This window comes from Leucopleurus acutus (assembly GCF_964270905.1).
Source record: "Leucopleurus acutus genome assembly, chromosome: 6".
Taxonomy (NCBI): domain Eukaryota; kingdom Metazoa; phylum Chordata; class Mammalia; order Artiodactyla; family Delphinidae; genus Leucopleurus; species Leucopleurus acutus.
The window spans coordinates 90,465,725-90,488,609 of record NC_139149.1 but is presented as its reverse complement, the minus strand read 5'-3'; the positions used below and the strand labels follow the sequence as shown (position 1 = coordinate 90,488,609).

At 45.1% G+C, this 22,885-nt stretch overlaps 1 protein-coding gene across 2 annotated transcripts; it reads left to right on the top strand.

Moving 5' to 3' along the window:
• The first annotated feature begins 8,872 nt into the window (after positions 1–8,872).
• On the top strand, positions 8,873–22,338 carry FZD5 (frizzled class receptor 5). Of its 2 annotated transcripts, XM_082841914.1 has the most exons (3): positions 8,873–8,951; positions 9,194–9,521; positions 9,807–22,338. In XM_082841914.1, exon 3 carries the CDS (start codon positions 10,060–10,062, stop codon positions 11,824–11,826), a length of 1,767 nt encoding a protein of 588 aa, XP_082698040.1. In that variant the 5' UTR covers positions 8,873–8,951; positions 9,194–9,521; positions 9,807–10,059; the 3' UTR covers positions 11,827–22,338. The 2 variants fall into 2 exon arrangements, with proteins under 2 accessions (XP_082698040.1, XP_082698039.1); XM_082841913.1 differs by having other exon boundaries at positions 8,880–9,521.
• Positions 22,339–22,885: the final 547 nt, after the last annotated feature.

The window sequence follows — 22,885 nt, the reverse complement described above, 5'->3', positions numbered from 1 at the left end:
CAATGGCACCGTGAGAATTGATAGGCCCATGAAAGCAAGGCTGATGGGAGCCCTGGGGTGCACCCCCAAACTAAAAGGACTCAGGTTGCAAGATCTGTCACTTAACAGTCACAGCAGGATATATTTTTGGTAATTGAAACCTAATTTGGATTGTGTTTTTGGAAAATGATAACATTTGTTTCCTAAAAACTAGAAAATTTTTTAGCAGGGAGTGGTGGTTCTCTCCAACTCCACTTCGAAGCGAACAAGGCAAACTGTTTAGAGTACAAACTTTTTCTTCCCATGGATTTATGTAGTAGATGTTTCAAAATGACTGGCAAATACATAGAATTCATACAAAGTTAGAGGCAAAAGGGTGCTCCAGAACCCTCTGGTTGAATCTCCTCACTCTATAGTTGAGGAAAATGAGGTCCAGAGAGGCTAAGTGTTATGCCCAAGGGCACATAGCTGGCTCACAAGATGAGACTTGAAGCCGGATTGCCCATGTACTGGCCAATGCTCTTTCCTCTCTACTGTGCTCTACTTCCCAGCACCACAAGAGGACACCTATTGCGTCTTGCAGAATCTAGACTATTTTTTGAAAGCTTGGAACTAAACTTGTGACTAATTAGAATACAGTGTTCCACCACCTTTAAGTCACCAGCTAAAATCCACTGTTCCCCGTCGCAGCACGCCCGAGGCCTTCTGGGTAACCAAAGAAAGATTATTGTCTCAACTCAGTTCTCTGTGTCTAGGTACCCACAAAATGGAAATCACTTTACTTGGAGAAGAGCAAGAGGACAAGATGAGATGAAAAGGAAGCATGTTTAAAATGGATAAAAGGAGGCACTTTTTTCCCACTACATACAATTGAACTGGGGAACTCACTGCAGCAGGATATTAAGATCAATGGTGAAGATTTGTGTTTTAAAAGATTAGACATTTCACATGCATATCATCAACAGCGACACTCAATAGGATGAAAGTAAGATGGATGAAAGTTCTCAAGCTTCAGTGCATAAGTTGATCACCAACTGGGTCAGGTGAAAAGAAAAAAAGTTGTCTACTGGGTTAAAATTTCACAGAAAGGCAGATCTGGGGGGTTCCAGTCATTGCTGCTGTGCGACAAACCACTCCAAAGTAGTGGTGTGAACCAACAGGCATTTTATTATTCACACGGGTGCTGTGCATCAGGAATCTGGAGAGCGCACAGCAGGGGTGGCTTGCCTATGATTCATGACATCTGGGGTAGACTTGAACAACTAGGGGTGACTTGAGGTTGGGGGTTGGAATCATCTGGAAGTTTCTTTACCTAACCTGGGATGACCTGAAGGCTCACCCAGCTGGGACTGTCAAGTGGAGCATCTATATGTAGGTGTCCCAAGAAAAAGCACTTCCAAAAAACAAGTGTCCCAAGAGACCCAGGTAGAAACTACACGGCCTTTTATGACCTATCCATGGAAGTTTTAGAGCATCACTTCCAACACAGTCTATGGGTCAAAACCGTCACAAGCCCACTGAGATTCAAGAGGAGGAGACTTAGGACCTCCTACATCCCTCCCCTATGGGGAATGGCAAGATCACGTTGCAGAAAAACCTGTGGGATGGGAGAGGTTTTTGCAGCCACCTTTGGAAAATGCAATCCCCCAGGGAAGGGGTGGGTGATGTGAGGTTACAAGAACACACAATCTAGTGGAAAAAACGGACATATGAACAGAGAATCACAGTACAATAAAATAAATTTCAAGGTAGTTATTTCCCCCTCTTTTACAAGAATTCTTTTTTTTTCCCTTTGATAAGAGTCATCACATTAAAATTTTTTCATTCATTTTCTGTCTTCCACTAGATTGGAATCTATAGGCATTCAGTTTCCTACTGTAACCCCTGTGCCTAAAACACTACCAAGCCCAAAATAGGTACTCAATAAATATTTGCTGAAAGAGTATATGAGTAAAGTGCTGTAATAGAGAACTGGTGGGAGGGCTGTGGGAGTACAGGCAATAACAAAGCACTCAGCTTGATGGAAATGACATTTGAGTGGGTCTTGAATGCTCTTGAAGGATAAATAACAATTTTTCTGGTGGAAAAAAGAGGGAATAAATTTTTCTCCTTAAATCTCCTCCAGAGACTTCATTAGCCAAGTTTAAGTGGGCAGATCCTCATCCTAAGTGTACAGACTGCATGTAGTAGTTACAATGCTCTTGGTTGCAAGTGCAAGAAAACAGGGACTCAAATGTATTTAAAAATAAGCAGTGTATTGTATCATATAACAGGAAGTCTGGAGGCCAACAGTGCAGGCCGCCTCAATGCCATCCTTCTTCACTGGGTCAGCTTAGCTCTTTTGTGGTTGCAAGATGGTGCCCACAGTGGTAGGCATCACAGGCAGACGAAATAATACCCAGCAGGGGAGAGGACTATTTCTCCTTTGGAGTAAGATCTTTCCCATAAGCCCCTGACAGACTTACCTCACATTGGCCCCCACACCACGCCTTATTGGCCAGAACTGTGTCCCATGCATGTATGTAACCTAAACGCTGATAAGAAGAAGGGGAGAAACACGAGCAGTTGGACTAATCACGTGTTACTCCTTGGGGCTTGATCTGAAGCTCCTGCCTCTCCTGAAGCACAGGGCTATGCAGAAAAGGGTGGATTCCCCAAGAAAACAGAACAAAACAAAACAAATAACGGGGGTTTTGTTAGGAAGGAAAAAGGGGAGATGACTCTTCGGCACGTAATCAACAGTGTTTGCAACATTAGGCTTGGAGAAGGTTAATGTTCTGTTTTCTTTGTGGATGAATATTACCTAACACTTTTATTTATTCTTTTTCATGCTTTTTGCTCCTTTCCTTTCTCCTCTGCACTAGTAGTCAGCTGAATAAATCCAGAGCTGTATCAGTAGGAAAGAGTGTCATGTGTGCAGTGTACATACGAATCTAATTAATCAAAAATATGTTGATTAGATGTGAGTGCACTTTCAGGTAAGAACCTTGATTCATATGCTTCTGATAACATAGCCATGCCCAGCTGTTCACCACTTGACTCATGCTCTTTCATGGCCTTGTACCTGTTACTTGTGCTGATTCCTCTGTCTAGGAAGTCCTTCTCAATTTCCTTACCTATATTGGATACTAGGGATTGCCTCTCCAGCCTCCATTCTATCCTCCTAGTAATTTGCTTGAAGAGATTGAGAACTGCAAAACTACTTTTTTCAGACTCCCTTGCAGCTAGGGTCTTGATCTGAAGTAAGTTCAGTCAATCAGGTGCACTTGTGTAAGATTTGGAGGCAGATGCAAGGAGAAGGCATCATTCTGTTGCTGTTGCTGTTGGCCAGCACGGTTTGAGCAATAATGTTAAGAGACATTTAATGCTGTTGGACTCAGTGTCCTGTTTCAGTGGCTAGTCACCAGTTTCATGGGTGTGAAGAGCCCTTGCTGCAGCACCATCCCCACTTCTGGAACATAGCTACTGTGGTAGGCCCTTGAACTCAATAGCCCAGGGGTACCCCCCCCCCGACTTCTGCCCCTCCAGCTCATCAATTTTGTAAGCCTCTGTTTGATTCTCAGTATTAAATATTTCTCTGTTTGAAACACCTAGAGTGGTTTCTATTTCCTGTACTAAACCCTGACTCATAGATCACTTAATTCATATTCAGCCTTCCAGGCACAGCCTGGGCCTTCCCTGAGCCACCAGGTTGGGCCAGGTGCTTCCTCGGTTCTCCCACCATGTCCTGCCTGGTAAGCCCATGCCTCTTCATCTTTGCACCCCTGGCACCAGTGTTTGGCTCACAGCATGTGCAGCATCAACATTTACCGCACTGAAGCTCCCTCTGCCAAGATACAAGAAAGGTCCTGAAATCTAGTCTAAAGGGTGCCCCACCTCATGCCTGGTCTGCAAAGCCCAAAGAACAAGTGGCCCTAGACTTATACTGGATTCTAGATGAATCCAGAGCCCTCAGCTTTTCCGTACTTTAGTCCTCCACACAAGAGGCCACACCAGAATTGAAAATTTGACCTGGTCCCCAGGAAAGGGATGATAAGGAACAAGGGAAGTTGCTTATCTCAAGAGTTACTATCTGGTGGTTTTCAGGACCCTCTACTGCTGGGCCTACAATGAGGCCTGCAATCAATGGCAGCATAGCCTTTGGAGCGAGGAAAACCCAAGTTGGAAGGTGTGTGCTGTTGTGTAGCAAGCTACTTTCTGAACCTCAGATTCTTCATCTATAAAATGGGGTTGATAATATCAACCTCACGGGATTCTTGGGGGTAAAAGAGATTATATATGTAAAATGCTCAGCACAGTGCATACACATTGGAAATGCCTAATACCCATCAGTTACTGTTATGGCCACCATTGTTGTTGACTGTGCCATTACTGTACCACAAGTCTGTTACATATTTTTTACTTCGTATACATATACTTTCCTTCAGCCCAAACAGACTCACATGCAATTAGACTAGAATGTACTTCTCTATACTTTCTCCCGAGGTGTTCCACTTTACATCATGATGTGATTAACCCTTTTCTGCAGAAGATGCAGCTAGGCCCAAGTTTGGGGCTGTGCTGAGGAAATAACAAAACCATCTATGTCAGTGGCTCTCGACCCTAGCTGAAAATCAGGATCACCTGGAGAGTTAAAACCAAAACGGCAACAAAAATAAACAAATAAAACGAAACCAAGAAGCAATGTCTGGGTCCAATGTCTGGGTCCGTCAACCAGAGATTCTGATTCAGTAGGGCCCAAGCATCAGTGTATCTTAAGCCTCCCAGGTGATTGTAATGTGCAGCTGAGAGCCATTGTTGAGAGTGGGAAAGATTAGTACTTCCATCGCCTCTGGGAAAGAAGAAAGCAGCTCTTACTTTTCTATAATCTCCACCACAGTGCAGGAGGGGAGAGGACTAAAGATTATAGTTGAATGATTCCACTTATAATGTGAACAAGGCATTCTTATTATGAACCTGGATAAATGACTCATCATGGTAATCCTCTGATTAGTGTCTGGGTTTCTCATCTAGAGGTGTCTGATCTGACGAGGAGTTATCAGGAATGCTCTAGGACATGGAAAAAGCTAGTCTGGAAATACCTGTGAGGGATTTCAAGTTGGCTTGTGGGTGTCTGTCCTGTGCCAGCCCTGTGCACACTCGCGCACTTGCGGGCTGGGGCTGATGTCAGGTGTATGCACTTTGATCCAGGGCAAGTGAAATGATCCCTGCTTTGGCATAAAATCTAGCTAATATCTAAATGCTAGAGAGAGCTGGTGACAGCTGGGAGTGTGCTCAGACATAAGGACAGGGATACCTCATTTGACTGCACTTTGCAGAATTTGCTTTTTCACAAATTGAAGGTTTGTGACAACCCTGAGTTGTCAGATGATGGTTAGCATTTTTTAGAAATAAAGTATTTTAAAATTAAATATGTACTTTTTTAGACAGAATGTTATTGCACACTTAATAGACTGAAGAATAGTGTAAACATAAGTTTTATAGACATTACTGGAAAACCAAAAAATCCATGTGACTCACTTTATTGTGATATTTCCTTTATTGCAGTGGTCTGGAAGCCAACCCACAATATCTCTGAGGTATGCCTGTACATCTAAAAAATGTAACTTTTTTCCCATTATTAAAGTGATACACAAAAGAAAATAGAGTGGGAAAACAGAAAAATAGCATGAACCCAGTAGAAACTAATAACAGACTTAGAGTTACGAGGTGCTAGACATGGTTTTAAGCTCTTTACCATTTAAATTCATTTACCCCTCACTACAACTCTATGAGGGGTAACTCCACTTTACAGATGAGGAAAGAGGACCTGGAGCTGTTGTGTGACTTGTCCAAAGTGGCAGCTAGTAAAGGAAGAGCCAAGGTTTGGACTCACGCTGCGTTTAACAGGGTATGGTCAACCTCAGAGATATATATAGCTCATAAGGTAAGCTTTATCCAAGGATTCAATGCCTCTTGCTAAAGTTTAAAGAGTTAATCTCAGTTGCCATTTAGTCATCCATTTATTTCACAAATATTTACCAAAGGCATCTATGGGCAGCATACTGTTCCAGGCTTGATTATCAAGATATTGAAGAGTATACAGAGGCTACCTGTCCAGTCATTCCTATAGCATTGAACTCTCAAGTGTCTCAACAGACTATACATGTATAATAAATACACGTCTACTAAGATTAGAAATGCAAGAACTATTCTCTGATTACAAAATCCAAAACCAATACTTCAAAACTTTCGAAATGTCACAGTCTTACTAGGTGGAATGTTTAGCATGATCCTCTGTATTTTCATCAATTAATAAGTACACCTTGGACAACAATTTAAGTTGAACCTCATGAATTCCACCTTGTAGCAATAGTGTTTAATATAGCAGTAGTGTCTTCAAGACAGAAATTTGGTGTTTTTGGATGGATGGATGGATGGATGGATGGATGGATGGCTAGATGGAAGGATAGATGAGTGAATCAATAGCTAAGAATGCCTGGCAATGTTCTAGTTGCTTAAAAATTGCATCTTTAAAAATAATTCAGTGTTTTCCAGTTTGTTAAACAATAACTATGACTCAGAAGAAACTTGTGATTTCTGTCCTTTCCATGGACTAAATATGTAACTTCAAGGAAGCCATTATGATGCCAGTTCCATCTGATGTGAGGATCAAATGAGCTAACTGAAATGAATTATGTAGCACCCTGCCTAATACATGTTAAACAGCATATTTTAAACTGCCTTTAAAGTGAAATACTATATGTAGAAAAGCAAAAATTCAAATGATACAAAAAGCTATACAATGCAAAATACGTTTCTTCTGGCCAAGTTTTCCTGCTATCATTACTACTATTATTAGAGATCTCCAAGCAAAAATAACATCTCCCTGTTGATTAAGAAGGGAGAGGTTTACAGACTAGGAGATAACATCCTTTGAGTCAGAACCAAGTGAAATAACACGTGTATTCTGGCTAAATTCCAGCATGAGTGATTAACATTCTCCAACTTCAAATAATTTTTATTATTAGCCAACACTTGTCCATCCCCAATAATACACATGTTGCATACAGGCCACAGAATGAGGCAGCCTCTCTTGGCATGTTCACAATCTGTGCATACTTTCCACTGAGGGTTTCCCTTTCTTTTTGATTGCTATTCCATAGCTTTTCAACTCCCACTACTTTCAACCCTGGGATGTTTGCCGACACTGAGTGCCAAGTAGTTCCAAAGAAACAAAAAAAATATGAGCACCTGTAGAATCCCAGGGAATGAAAGAGGTAAAGTACATTTTAAACATATTTATTAACAGTTTTGATGTTTGTGAAGCGATTTATATTTATTTCTTTGAATTTTGCGGCTGGGATTAATACACATATTCCTCATTATTTTTCACAAAGTCTTGCTGATAAGCAGGAGGAAGAGGGCTATTCTGCAGTTTTGTCTCCCCGTCTGTATAAGTGGGATCCAGGACACAAGAACGACTCAGCCCTAAAGTGCAGTCCTGAGTCCCTCAAGAACTCAGGCCCTCCTGCCTTTTTTCTGCCTTCTTCCCAGTAGAAGGAAGGGGTGGGGGGAGCGGGAAACAATTCAAACCCTCTTTGTAAGCGTGTGAATGAATCTCAAGAATGCTAAACACCTCAGTCTTCCAACCTAATTAGAACACGTAGAAAAGAGGCATTTTCAGGACATTTAAAACTTGCAGCATAATAAGCCATCTGGAGAGCGCCACAGTGCGTCCCAGTGGTCGAGGCGCCCAGCAGGTCTTCGCGCGGGCTACCCGCTGCTCCGTGCGCCCCGGATCCCCGGCGGCGCGCGGGTGCGCGGCTCAGCAGCGGGTAGCCCCAGGGTGGGGGTGCAGCCCCTGCCCATCACAGAGCCCGGAGCTAAAGTTACTTTTCTCTGCGGGCGACTTCGAACTGCCTGGATTTTTAACCCGATAAACTGATAAAGGACTAACACGTCTGGAGTCTTCCAAAGACGGAAAGAAAATCACTTTCTTGTCGCAACAGTAAGATTTTGTTACGAAATGCAAAAGTAAAGGTTAAAGCCTGGGAGATAACCGGTCGTATATGGGGGGACGGGGGAGGAGGTGGTAAAAATTGTGGATGTCGCGTCCCAACTATCTCGGTTCGAATCCCAGGTTTGCCATTTGAGAGCCTACTCTGTGTTAGGCGCTCGGAATACCGCGCTGAACAAGATTATCTAGGTTGTGGCTTTCTTGGGGGAACTATCATTAGCTCGGTTGCCTTGGTATGCTTCTAAACTCTTGTTTCTTCACCTATAAGGAGTGCCTGCCTCATAGAATTGTCGTAAGGTTCTGAGACATCCTGTATTAAGATGAGAACGATTAACGCGCTGTCTGACACACAGTAGGGGCTCAGTAAGCATTTGTACTTCTCTCAATTTGAGCTCACCTGGTGAGGGCAGCGCAGAGAGGAGACAGGTCCCACGGTTAAGAATGATTCTTTAAGCAGTTCTTTTAAACAAGCGCTGGACTCTAAGGATGCTTACCTTCAGATGGGAGACCTGGTAGGTGTCCTGGAAGCTAGGGTTCATAAGCGAGAACATTACGGGAAACTGAGCCCCGCACCAGTGGGAGCCAGCAGAGAACTCAGGAGGGACTTCTAGCTAGGGTTTCCCGCTCCGGGTCTCAAGAAGGCGTGATTAGCATTAGCCCCGCCCCCCATAGCTTCCCGGCCGGCGATTGGCCCACGCTCCTCGGCTGCCAGCTCCAGGCGGGGCCGGAGGGCGCCTGGAGAGAGGCCGAGCCCGCGGGGCAGTGGGCGGGGACGCGCGGAGAGCGTGGCGGGGCGGCCCACCAACCGAGCCCCAGCGCGAAGGGGCGGGGCCGGGGCGGAGCCTCCCGGCGGGCATTAGAAGCAGGTGACCCGGGCTGGGCGGGAGAGGCTAGTCAGCTCAAGGCAGTGACTCCGCTGCGGCCAGCGCCGCCGCCGCCGCCGCCGCCGCGCGCAGTTCAATACCCGCCGGAGGTGGGCCAAAGGGTGCTAGAGCGCGGGGGAGGAGCGGAGCCCGGCGCGTCCCGGGAGAACCGCCACCGCCCCCAGGAGTCCGCTGGAGCGCGGATCCCCCTGCAGGGGAGGAGGAGAGCGGCGGGCGGGACGCGGCGGCGGGCGCGCACCATGCAGTCCCGGCGGGGCCAGCGCTGGCTGCTCGCCGTGCTGTGAGGCGGCGGGATCCCCCGGTCGCCGCACACCGCCTTCCTCTTGCCCAGGTGCTGCCAGGCGCGCTCGCCCTTCGTCCGGCTCCCGGACCCTGGTGGAACGCACGGCCTGCCCCGCGTCCTGCCCCGCCCGGATCATGCGGGGGGGCCCGCAGGAGGTGAGGGCGAATGACCGGTCTGCGGCGACCTCGTTCAGGGGGCGACCCCCTCTCTGAGACGCCCCCACCTGCTGCCATGTGCTGCCTCCTCGGGTACCCAGCCTATCGCCAAACTTTCCCGATGCCAGCCTGTCTCTGAGTCGCGTTTCTGAGCGAAGTGTCCCAGAGACGGAGGGCCCAGGCTGGCTACGGACTATCTGCTTCTCTCGGGATCCTCAGAGGTGAGAGCCCGCGCCTTCCCCTTCTCCCCGTTCTTTTCCCGGCCCTCTGCCCTTTTCCCGGGGGCTGAGCGCTCTGACCTTGGGGTGCAGGCTGGCAGGCCCTGCGAGAAGGGAGGCGGGGTGAGGGGCGGGGAGTCTGTAGTTTGGTTCCAGGAGGTGGGAGGGGAGGGTAGGGAGAGAGGTTAACTTAGAGTTTTGGAGACCGCTTGCGGGGATTGCGCCGTTGACGCCTCTCTATTTGGGAGTGGTTGCAATTTTTCTTCTCCTCCACCTTCTTTTTTAAAGAGTACTTTCCTTGGAATCGGAGCCCTAACCGTCCCTCCCCAGCCCTCTCCAGCGAAGAGCTGAGCGCTCCCTGCGGAGGCAGCGCCCTCCCGAAACAGTTTATCTTTGGACGGATTTCTTTAAAAGAAAAGAAACCAACAGGTTGCCAGTCCCGGCGCCACACAAGTCGGCGGAGAGGGAAGCCCGGATCCCGGTTTCCCCTGCCTGAGCTGGCCCCGCGCTGGCTGCGGGAGACGAGGGGAGGGAGGGGGCTATGGCTCGGCCAGACCCGTCCGCGCCGCCTTCGCTGCTGCTGCTGCTCCTAGCGCAGCTGGCGGGCCGGGCGGCGGCCGCCTCCAAGGCCCCAGTGTGCCAGGAAATCACAGTGCCCATGTGCCGCGGCATCGGCTACAACCTGACGCACATGCCCAACCAGTTCAACCACGACACGCAGGACGAGGCGGGTCTGGAGGTGCACCAGTTCTGGCCGCTGGTGGAGATCCACTGCTCGCCGGACCTGCGTTTCTTCCTGTGCTCCATGTACACGCCCATCTGCCTGCCCGACTACCACAAGCCGCTGCCGCCCTGCCGCTCGGTGTGCGAGCGCGCCAAGGCCGGCTGCTCGCCGCTCATGCGCCAGTATGGCTTTGCCTGGCCGGAACGCATGAGCTGCGACCGCCTCCCGGTGCTGGGCCGCGACGCCGAGGTCCTGTGCATGGATTACAACCGCAGCGAGGCCACCACGGCGCCCCCCAGGCCCTTCCCGGCCAAGCCCACCCACTCAGGCCTGCCGGGGTCGCCGGCCTCGGGGAGCGACTGCGCCACCGGGGGCCCGTCGGTGTGCAAGTGCCGCGAGCCCTTCGTGCCCATTCTCAAGGAGTCGCACCCGCTTTACAACAAGGTGAGGACGGGCCAGGTACCCAACTGCGCGGTGCCCTGCTACCAGCCGTCCTTCAGCCCCGACGAGCGCACGTTCGCCACCTTCTGGATCGGCCTGTGGTCTGTACTGTGCTTCATCTCCACCTCCACCACGGTGGCCACCTTCTTAATAGACATGGAACGCTTCCGCTACCCTGAGCGCCCCATCATCTTCCTGTCAGCCTGCTACCTGTGCGTGTCTCTGGGCTTCCTGGTGCGCCTGGTCGTGGGCCATGCCAGCGTCGCCTGCAGCCGCGAGCACAGCCACATCCACTACGAGACAACGGGCCCTGCGCTGTGCACTGTCGTCTTCCTGCTGGTCTACTTCTTTGGCATGGCCAGTTCCATCTGGTGGGTCATCCTGTCGCTCACCTGGTTCTTGGCGGCTGGCATGAAGTGGGGCAACGAGGCCATTGCGGGCTATGCGCAGTACTTCCACCTGGCCGCGTGGCTCATCCCCAGTGTCAAGTCCATCACTGCGCTGGCACTGAGCTCCGTGGACGGGGACCCGGTGGCCGGCATCTGCTACGTGGGGAACCAGAACCTGAACTCGCTGCGCGGCTTCGTGCTGGGCCCGCTGGTGCTCTACCTGCTGGTGGGCACGCTCTTCCTCCTGGCGGGCTTCGTGTCGCTCTTCCGCATCCGCAGCGTCATCAAGCAGGGCGGCACCAAGACGGACAAGCTGGAGAAGCTCATGATCCGCATCGGCATCTTCACGCTGCTCTACACTGTGCCAGCCAGCATCGTGGTAGCATGCTACCTGTACGAACAGCACTATCGCGAGAGCTGGGAGGCTGCGCTCACCTGCGCGTGCCCCGGCCCGGACTCTGGCCAGCCGCGCGCCAAGCCCGAGTATTGGGTGCTCATGCTCAAGTACTTCATGTGCCTTGTGGTGGGCATCACGTCGGGCGTTTGGATTTGGTCCGGCAAGACTGTGGAGTCGTGGCGGCGCTTCACCAGCCGCTGCTGCTGCCGCCCGCGGCGGGGCCACAAGAGCGGCGGCGCCACGGCCGCGGGGAACTACGCCGAGGCGAGCGCAGCGCTCACGGGCAGGACCGCGCCGCCGGGCCCCGCCGCCGCCGCCGCCGCCTATCACAAGCAGGTGTCCCTGTCGCACGTGTAGGAGGAGGCCGAGGCCGAGGGACCGGGACCAGGGCCGGGAGTTGAGGGAGGGAGGTTGTTTTGTTTGGTAGCTTTGCCAAGGTCACTTCCGTTTACCTTCTTGGTGCTGATGCCCCCTCCCGGGGCAACTTGGAGAGAGGGGAGAGGGACCGTTTCAAGGGGAGTACCTGTCCCAGGACTTCTCAAAGGGGCTCAGCTCACGTCTGTTCTATCTTACTGCCTTTTCAAGAGGAACCCTGTTTTTAATTTATATGTAGTTTTCTTAATTTTTAACTTTGTTGCATTTTGGCAACAAAATTTACCTTTGCTTTGGGGGCTTTACAATCCTAAAGTTGGCATTATAATGAAGTTCCACTTGGTTCAGGTTTCTTTGAACTGGGTGGTCTAAATTGGGAAAATATATTTCCTATACTTCTGTCTTTAAAAATAATGTGAACAGTGAAAGTTGCTGTGACTGGGAAGTTGTTCCGTGTGCTTTTCCAGGTTGTTTCGCCTTCCACTGCTTAAAGTGTCCAAGATGCTTTAAGGTGAGCTGCTTGTCCCTGTTTATAGTTCCTAAGTTAGGGGACACCCTAAGTCATACCAAGGAGGGGGGTAGCATAATGTGGTTGGGGCCTCCGGAAAGTGACAAGGTTAGGCAATGTTTAGAGATTCTAATGTGTCCGTCCTAGCTTCGTTTAGCAAGCTTTGGTTTCCTTTCTATAGTACTTGTAATCATTCTCGTTCTTAACAGTGCCAGCTTTGCCTGAATAAGTTAGAGGTAGCATTGCAGTGTCCGGAATAAATATTTGGAAGAATGCGAACCTAAGGGATGGTGATTGGTTGAACTTGAATTCTAGACTGTTAAGATGGCAGCTTTGTGCCCGAGGAGGGGGTGGTTCTTTTTTTTTTTTTAACATCTATAGTGAGTGGTTCTTAATAGGCTTTGGTGATGCCACTTTTTAAAACTTGTGTTAAAACTTTGGTAAAAATAAACCCACTTCCTTCTTCTGGAAGGACTTAGCGATAGTGCTGAAGGGGGTTCCTTTTTACATTTAAGGACTAAAATGGATATAACTCCTGTAATTAAGTAAATTTCCAACACCTGTCTTATCTGCTCCACCCCCCCCCCACCCCCCCATCCCACCTCCTTTATCATGTTAAACAGTCTTTTTGCTTTTCTTATTCCTCCTCTCCTGGAGGGCTGTGATTAGAAACCACACCCACCCTTGAATGAGGTGCTTGAACGGGGGGAGGGAGGCTGGCTACCTGTGAACAAACACTGGCAGCGATGAGGGAAAATAAGTGTCCCTGGACTTTGGACTAGATTACAGCCAGATATTCCAAAAGCATCGAGACACTGCTCTCTGCGGCCTCTGGAAACAAATGAAACCCATAACACCCTTGCATAAGCTTTTAAAACATGGATCAGTGTAGCAAAAGGAAAGCTGTTCCCCCCGCCCCCCTCGCCTCAATATATTTTTCTCTTCCTCCTCTTCTGAGAAAGCCTATATAGTGATGAGCACACACTTTACTGTTAGAGAATTCTGTTTGCTTTTCTAATCTGTTGAACCATTCCCTCACTTATATATGAAAGCCTATGTATTGATGAATACACACGTACACACACCACGCACACATACTTTACTGTTAAAAATCCTGTTTGCTTTCCTAATCTATTTAACCATTCATTCAAGAAGAGTGTGAGGCCATTACTGGGGAAGGGGGTGACAGTGCATTGGCCAGCAGAATACCAGTGACCAGGACTGAGTGGGAACTAAATTTAAGAAGCTAAAATGGCAAAAGCAATTAAAATTTGGGAATGTCTCCCTAGAGAAACAAGTGTAGGGGTTTGCGCTTCATTTATACCAAAGTTGGAAAAGTCAGATTTAAGCCCAGGCCAGTTTTTAGATTATGGATATTAAGTAAACAAGTGTATACTTTCCATATAGGATTTAAGCACTTTGCTGGTGGAAAGAAGCCTGGTGTTATAGTTTTCATGGACTTTCAAAAGCTATTCACGTTTATAAAAATGCACTGCTTTTACACACTCATCCTCTGAATCAAAATGTCAGTATATTTGACAAAACCTTGTACACAGAGCTACAGAACTTTTTGCACATCTAATTCCTCTACTTGTTCAGAAGAAGCTTCTTAGAACCTTGAAATAGATCCCCTGCCTGAGGGCCAGTTCCTCTCTTGTTTTTCAAATGAGGAACTTTTCTGATCACCTTGACCTCTTCCCTCAGTTAACATGTCTTCCCAGAAAGTACATAGATTATTCTGCTGCCTTAGGTCATTGTGACTAATTTGGGTTTTTCCTCTTCCTTTTTTTTTTTTTTGTGGAGGAGTGTAAAGATGACGCAGAATGTATCTAAAAGTTGTGGGATGATGTGGTTGAAGTGATTTAATTCTTCCTTTTAAAACAACTATTTTTCATTTTGGCAACATACCAAACCTAAAAAGAACAACCAATTTACTTAAAAAAAAAAAAGACAGTTAAGACACAGGATACTAAGTCAAGGAGAGGCAATACAGGTAATGCATTTGGAGATCTAGGTCCAGGCCAACTCTCAGAGCTGCCTCTGTTTTCAGCCTCTGTTTTCACCGCCGCTCTCCCCCTCCCTTACCTCAAAGATGAAGCCCACCTGCTTCCCTCCAGTTTTACCTCAGCCACCCCTCCTGCTACCCAGGGCAGAGAAGCCCATCTATTTATGGTCGCCCCCTATTTCCATCTCATATGCTGTTTTCTTCTGATTTTTATTTTTATTAGGCAAACAATCCGTACTCATGAAAACAGTTACAAAATGAAAGGTTGTGGGTTGGTTTAGCAACTTCTTCACAGCCAGCTCTGTGATTTTAGGAAGGATTTAAGGCCCAGTTTAGTTTCACAGGTGCAGCTTTTGGGCTGTCCCTTTCATGGTTCAATTGTAAGCAGCGTCTCCCGTCATAGATTTTAGGGGGTAAAGATTTAGAAGGAGCTAATATGTGACTTCTCAGTAAATCAGTTGACAAGACTTAGGAAGTCGTTCTAATTCATATTCTTAACCTCACACTTTGAAGTTGTCTAAATTGGCTGAAAATAAGTGTTCTCGGTGCCTTATTGGTTTACCCTTGCAAACCTTTGTCATGCTTTCTCGTAGTCATTTCCAGTGATAAGTCTGTGTGTGTGTTGTGTGTAATTGTGAGCAATGTACAAGCTTAAATAATGTGCTGACAGCACTGTTTCCAAGTTGGTATTCATTAGGCCGTTTCCTCCTGGGCTAGGGCTGCACTAATCCTGACACCGGCTGCCAGGAGAAAACCTCATGGATCCCACACCGCACCTTAATAACAGCATCCGTGACCTGCAGTCTCAAGTACAGAATGGGAACCCCAGAGCTAGGAAATGTAGTTGTATATTTTAATGAACTGCTACCCCTGCTAAAGAGGCTTCTTTCACTTTTGTGCTCTACAGAAAGACCAAGGGGGGTAGGAGGGACAAAGCTTTGAATAACTGCTTTCTAACACCGAATGTGGCCAACAGGATAGAGAACATCACAAATCTAGGCAGGTGTGAGGTACAGTGGCTGAGGATTTCCTGCTCCCCCTGCATGCCCTTTCTTGCCTCCAAAGTCCAATCAAGTGATCCTGGGAAAGAAATACACCTAGGTTGAGGAGGGTGGTTTTGAAAGCAAAAGCTACCAAGACATTAAAGCAGGGTGAATGAAGGGTAGGCAGGATGAAAGTAAGTAACCTGGCTCAGAACTCTCAAAAGCTTCTAGCAGCTTGATGACAATTACAGGATTTATTTCAGTCTGTGGTACATCATTTGAAGACGATATTACTTCATGTTGTTACAAACTGTATGTATAGTATGTATGTGTTGTGGGTGTGTATATAAATAATATATATTATATATATGAGAGATTTAGTGACTTTTGATACGGGTTTGGTGCAGGTGAATTTATTACTGAGCCAAATGAGGCACATACTGAGTCAGTAGTTCAAGTCCAGGGCATTCAATACTTCTTCTGATTTCCGTGTATGTGTAGTGCCTGTCCCATGCGGTATTGTCAGTGTCATGTCAAATCCAGAACTCAAAGCAGAGCCAGCGATATTTTATTTGTAGACAATCAACTAGAATCTATAAAATTATTACTGGCAGGTGATTATAATTCCAGGGTCCCTAACACTAGCGAAAGGAAACCCAGAGCATCTTGATAAGAAGTTTTCTGTTTTTGTTTTGTTCCTGGAAGTCAGTAGAAAAGCAGTTGTATGTGGTTATATTAGTGTCAAGATACTTAATTTGCTGACCTTATTATTTCAGAAAAAAAAATTGTATGTATTATATTTGTGGGAAGTTAAACTAATGCTTTGAGATTTTTATCAAATATGGAGAGTAGTTATTTATGAAAAACAAAGAAATGTCTATTTTTGTTTCTTTGTTCCCAATTCATGTAGATAAATTTTAAAGTGCATTAAAGCAATGGTAAAGCAAATAAGATGCTGTACAAGTATTTTTCTCATGCTTTTATGGAGAGACACTGTTTTCTAAGAGTATCTGAAGGAGGTATGTGCATTCTAATTTCATGATCAGATTTCTCAGATGTACTTTGAATATAAGTGGCAATGTTTTTATTGATAATAAAATCAAGGAAATTCCAATCACCAGAAGGAGAACTAATGAAAACATGTTTTACCTGAATATACTTCATAGGTTTCTCCTGCTGATCCTGTGATTGTTTCATGATGCACTTGAAGAAATGAAGGAAAATACACGTAAGAACAGAGACATTGCCTGAGATTGTGTTCTATTTTATCAACCCTCCATCTATACTCTGTACTGAAGCAATCTGGATAGAAGTGCTGCTCTTGTGTGTGTCTGGTTTGCAGTCAGAAACCCCCAAAACTTTATCATTCAGCAGTTAGATCCACAACTTTGTATTAAGGTCTAAATACAAGTCAGGGAACCCAGATAAGATAAGAGGATATATGGTTCTCCCTCTGTATTTGTGGGTAATTGGTTCCAGTAGTCTCCCTCCCCCCGTGCCGTCCCATACCGAAATCCATGGATGCTCAAGTCCCTTATATAAAACGGTGCAGTATTTGCATATAACCTACGCACAACCCTCCCATCTTCCCCCGCACCCTCCTTTATCCTTTAAGTCATGTCTAGATTACTTATCATACCAAATACAAATCCTAAGTAGTTGTAAATATAATGCAAATGGTTGGTGGTGTGCAGCCAATTCAAGTTTTGCTTTCTGTAACTTTCTGAAATTTTTTTCCCTAAATATTTTCAATCCATGGTTGGTTGAATCCACTGATGCATAACCTGTGGATACGGAGGGCCAACTGTAAATTGATTTAGAGTCGGCACTTCCCTGACAATCTGGACAGATGCTTAGTAAACCTGAGATAATTAATTTAGCATCCAAGTGAGTACTATGAGATTGGTACATGTTAGGGCATTTGGGAGAACAGAAAATACAGCAGTTGAGCTGGATCCTGGTGCAAGAGCCACTGTGCCTTACCCGTACAGGTCTCTAGTTGGCACATCTTCCCAATGCTTTCTCATTGTTCATTCCCCCCAGTGGGAAAGTGGGGCACTGTTGGACTTAGGAAGTTGGAGAAATAGGTAATAATGCTTCTTTTAGTGATTTAGTTACAGAGCTCTTACGTGCAACAGAATGAGCGGAAGTAGAATGGTTCTGTGCATAGACTTGGGAGCTAGACTGATTAGGGATTCAACTCCCAGCTCCATCATTCATGGGCTGTTGATCCTGAACAAATTACTTAAGCTCTTAGTACTTCATTTGTGTACTTCATCTTAGTACTTTCTCATCTGTGAAAGGGGGATAATGATAGTACTTATATTTTAGGGTTGAGAGGATCTAAAAGATTAAATCAGGTTAAGGTAAGTAAAACGAGGAGGAAGCAGCCATTCAGGCGTGGAATGGAAAGGGAATTGAAAGACTAGGTTTCAAATTTGTGTCTGCATAAGAATCATTTGGGGTTCCTATTAGAAATGTAGATTCCCAGGCTTCAGCTCCAGGAATTGAGACTAATTTGGGATCCAAGAATTAGGTCTTTTTGTTCTGTTTTAGTGAACTTTTAGAATTACTTTAGGCTTACAGAAAAGTTGCAAAGATATATCCATTTTGCCCTAATATTAACATATTATCATAGCACATTTGTTAAACTAAGAAGTCAACATTAACGCACTACTGTTAACTCCAGACTTCATTTGGATTTCACCAGATTTTCCACTGATGTTCTTTATCTGTTCTAGGATTCCACATTGCATTTAGAGAAGCTTCATTTCTTACAGGGACTTTCAGCCCATGAGAGGCAGGTGTGGTCTGGAGACCACATCTTGAGAAACACTAGGACATGTCAAGGGTGGAGGAAGGTCAAATTGCCCCAACCTCACCACCATCCTGGTGGTGGTGAGGTTGGATATAGAAATTTGACTTGAAGAGTCGGGATGGAATCCTCTCCCTTAGATGAGAGGGGTTACCTTAAGAAGTGAGGCATCTATTCCTAATGCCAGATGAAATGAGTTTTGGAGTTCGGAAGGTGGGGTTGCTGCCTAGCCTGAGGAGATACATCTAGGGTTGTGGGCAGATCAGGGGAGTGAGGGCAGCAAATTGGGAACAACTACTTTGTGGGAACACAGGAGGGCTCAAGTAGTTGATTAGAGGGGATTACCAGGGGCCAGTTAGCCTGGGAGACATATAAATCCTGTATTTCCTGGAACCTGGTGATAATGTTTTAGAAATGGGTCACAGTAGTAACCAACATCAAGCACTGCCACATTGGACACGAGCAGAAAGTCAAAGGGTGAAGCTGAGATGACCTTGTTGAGAGAGTGCAGCGGGAGGTGGACGAAACACTGACGCCCTGTGTTTGGAAGAGTCAGTTCCCCCAGTGAGAAGATAAAGGGCCACCATCTGGGGAGCTAGATGTAAAGGTCAGTAGAATTGAGAATGGTAAGATGAAGGAATAGATGTTGTAAGAAAAAGCTAGCAGAGTAATTTGAGGTCTTGAAGTAGAGGTCGACATATTCTTGAGGACCTTAGGTTCTGAGGCTGTCTCTAATCACATTCAAATTACTTAGCTGCCCTCACAGCAGTTAGTCATCACCTAACCTGTTCCTTTTTTTTTTTTTTTAAAGAACATTAACCTCTTTCCATTTGACTCTGGATTTCTAATTTCTGTACTACTTCACTTTCCTGGTTTTTTCTGCATGTTAGAGACCCTAAACCATAAACTGGTATTCATAACATTTGTTTCACATGAAGTGCATGTTATCTCATCTGCCAAACCCATTTAAAATGTTCTAGTGGAAATTGCCTCAGAAGCCAAACAGGTTGCACCTGTGTACAAGGGACCAGGTGTCTCTGAAGGGCTCCTAGATCTTTTGTATTCTTGCTGGCAAGGTGTCAGGCTGGCCAGGTTGGTAAGTGGCTAACAGTTAAGATTTTAGGTGATCTAATCCTTAACTTGATTGATAGATGCTGGGTGTAATCTACAGATTCTGCATAGAAATTAGCACTTACCTCTGGGAGAGCCCCTACCAGCTGTCCAGTGCTTTACCAAATAGCTCTATACTCAAGAATGCGGCTTCTGGGTGAGGGACCAGTCGTAGTCATTTTACATGTGGTTAGAGAGAAGGCTTGGGTGATGAAAGATTTTAGCTAACCTACACGCTATAGGTAAACATTTTCGAAAACATTGCATAACCTGAATACAGAGTGAATTGTTTTCCAGTAAATACTGGCTTCAGCATTTTTCAAAAATCAAGGAATGGTATATTTTATAGAATGGGAAAACTAAGAAATGAAACTTGACCTGTTGTAAAACTAGGATTTAGTGCTGTTGAATTTCAATAATGGGCATACAGGGTACATTAGGAGCAAATGTGAAAGAATAGGGTCATGATGGGATCTGATACAGGGTGGAAAAAATTTCTCTTAACCAGAAACACTGGGCCCTAAGAAGTTGTCTTAGGGTCAACCATATGAATTTAACATACAAAAACGGCAATTTAATTTGGTTCAAACATACATTTCAAACCTCTGTCTTTTCCTTGTAAAGAATAAGGTTCAGTTCATGATATACCACAGTTAAAATTGCACAGGTGTCAGTATTCCACTAGAGAAAAAAAATTTTTTTTAAAAAGAGGAAAAATAAAATTTGAGTTCAGGTAGTCAGATATTCTTTTATAGTCTTACTACTTTAGGGAACAAACCCTTCCTAGGTATAAAATCCTGGAAAAAAATGCCATAGTTGCCACCCTATTAGTAACTAGTTTCCATGCCCCATATTTGTTGGAGAACCTACTTTCAGTGATGTTTAAATTTTTACCTTGATTTGCCTCAATTTCCCATTTATTAAAATGGCTGTATTGCCTCTAGAATTAAAGCTGAAGGGAAAAAGCAATTTTTAGTGATTCTCCTTATTCTACCAACTTGTTCTTGAAGCTACAGTCATGTCCAATGTTCCTACCCCCAATTTTTTTTGTTTTAAACCTTCGACCACTCGAGATATGTCAGCATTTCTGCTTAGTAACTGGCATATTATTACGCGGTGCAAACTACTGATATAAACAGTGACTTGGGATAGATTTTTTTCCCTTCTGTACTAAATAAGATCATTTCTCCTAGTCAGCAACTTAACAAGAACAAAGTTAAAGGTCTGACCTTAGGAAGGTAATTAAGGTGGATGAAAACATGGCAATACTATCAGGACTGATGGAATATTGCTCAAGTGCAGTGGCTAGGGTCTAAAAGAAACTTTAGAGATCTGGTATGTTTCCAACTGAATGTAAGTGAAATAGCATGTTAAAGTCAAATTACGTAGCTTGTTTAAAAGTCACCCTCTTAGGGGCTTCCCTGGTGGTGCAGTGGTTGAGAGTCCGCCTGCCGATGCAGGAGACACGGGTTCGTGCCCCAGTCCGGGAGGATCCCTACATGCCGCAGAGCGGCTGGGCCCGTGAGCCATGGCCGCTGGGCCTGCGCATCCGCAGCCTGTGCTCCACAACTAGAGAGGCCACAACAGTGAGAGGCCCACGTACCGCTAAAAAAAAAAAAGTCACCCTCTTAACAGCAACCACAATTCTACTGCTTCCCGTTCTTCCATTTTCTTTCCTGTTCAATTGCTTGAAGCCCTCAAACAACTCAAGTTCTGATTCTACAGTATCCCTGTAATTCCTTTCTCTGTGTATTTACCCACTTTTATCTTTCAATGTGCATTTCCATCTTGGCACCATAACAAACAATTAAAAAATGCCATCTAATGCATTATGCCACCGAGCACTGTAGCCAGTGATTTTAAGTTAGATTATCTTCAGGTTGAAAAGAGCGTAAGCTGAAGAAATAAATGACTACATCTTAACTAAAGGCAGGGGTCAAAACAACTTATGGTTAGTTTGAAAATGCTTTAAGGCCCGACTATCAGAGCTGATTGAAAACATTTGAGTTAGACAGAGTTGTTATGTGAATAGTGAGAAGTGTTACAAACACAGTAGCCATATGTTTTAATTAAAATAGAGTTTATTAGCTTTTCTTTTAATATAAACATGAGGAAGAAAAACCACATAAGTTGTAGCATTCTTTTCAAAATAAAACTGCAATCAGTATTTGAAGCTCCAAACTCCATAAACAATATTTTTTGAGGTGGTAGATTGTAATATTTTATATACCGTAATTTATCATTTATGTCTCTGTCCTTTAAAAATGATGGAACCTGCAGCACTCAATATAATGTGAAGCCTTGCTACAAAGAGAGAAAGTATTTCTGGCCCAGAAATGCTTTGTTTACAGGCAAAATTCCTAGGATTACATTTGAGAAGGTAGGAGGAGAAAGATTTCACATACTTGAGAACACTAACTTTTTTTTTTTTAACATTTCAAGTTTAGGTGACATCGTTACCAATCTCCTAAAAGACTGATTACTGGACCTCCCTGCCTTTTAAAGCCTGAGGTAAGGGTTCCTAAGGTTTTACATGATTCCTCTTAAATAGCAGAACTTGAAGTGAGACACCTACAGCCAGGTTAACACATAGGATAGAAAAGCTGTTTCGTATCACTTACTCTATCACTACTATTAGGGTCCAGTTCCTTTCAATTTATTACATGTGAATTAACACTGTTGTTCATAATTCCTTTACCAAATCTAGAAAAAAGAAACTTAGGTGATCAAGCAGGTAAGCGGCCCAGCCTTGCAAAGGACTACTTTAGAAAGAGATGGGCAGGTCTATGAAGATACAAGGTATCCCCTTAAGTCTTAGTGCAATTTTAAGCTTTGAAACTTGTAGAAGTGTAAATGCCACAAACTTACAAAACATCATTTGAAAGTTTAATTGAATTTCTTCTAAACTCATTTTTTTTAACATCTTTATTGGAGTATAATATTGCTTTACAGTGGTGTGTTAGTTTCTGCTTTGTAACGAAGTGAATCAGCTGTACGTATACATATATCCCCATATTTCCTCCCTCTTGCATCTCCCTCCCACCCTCCCTATCCCACCCCTCTAGGTGGTCACAAAGCATCCAGCTGATCTCCCTGTGCTATGCGGCTGCTTCCCACTAGCTATCTATTTTACATTTGGTAGTGTATATATGTCAATGCCACTCTCTCACTCCGTCCCAGCTTACCCTTCCCCCTCCCCGTGTTCTCAAGTCCATTCTCTATGTCTGCATCTTTATTCCTGTCCTGCCCCTAGGTTCTTCACAACCCTTTTTTCTTTTTTAGATTCCATATGTATGTGTTAGCATATGGTATTTGTTTTTCTCTGACTTACTTCACTCTGTATGACCTCACTACAAATAACTCAATTTCGTTTCTTTTATGGCAGAGTAATATTCCATTCTATATATGTGCCACATCTTCTTTATCCATTCATCTGTCAATGGACACTTAGGTTGCTTCCATGTCCTGGCTATTGTAAATAGAGCTGCAATGAACATTGTGGTACGTGACTCTTTTCAAATTATGGTTTTCTCAGGGTATATGCCCAGTAGTGGGATTGCTGGGCTGTAGGGTAGTTCTATTTTTAGTTTTTTAAGGAACCTCCATACTGTTCTCCATAGTGG

Excerpts from the sequence above, each read along its gene's own strand:
- FZD5 (XM_082841914.1), top strand. The coding sequence starts at position 10,060 with ATGGCTCGGCCAGACCCGTCCGCGCCGCCTTCGCTGCTGCTGCTGCTC.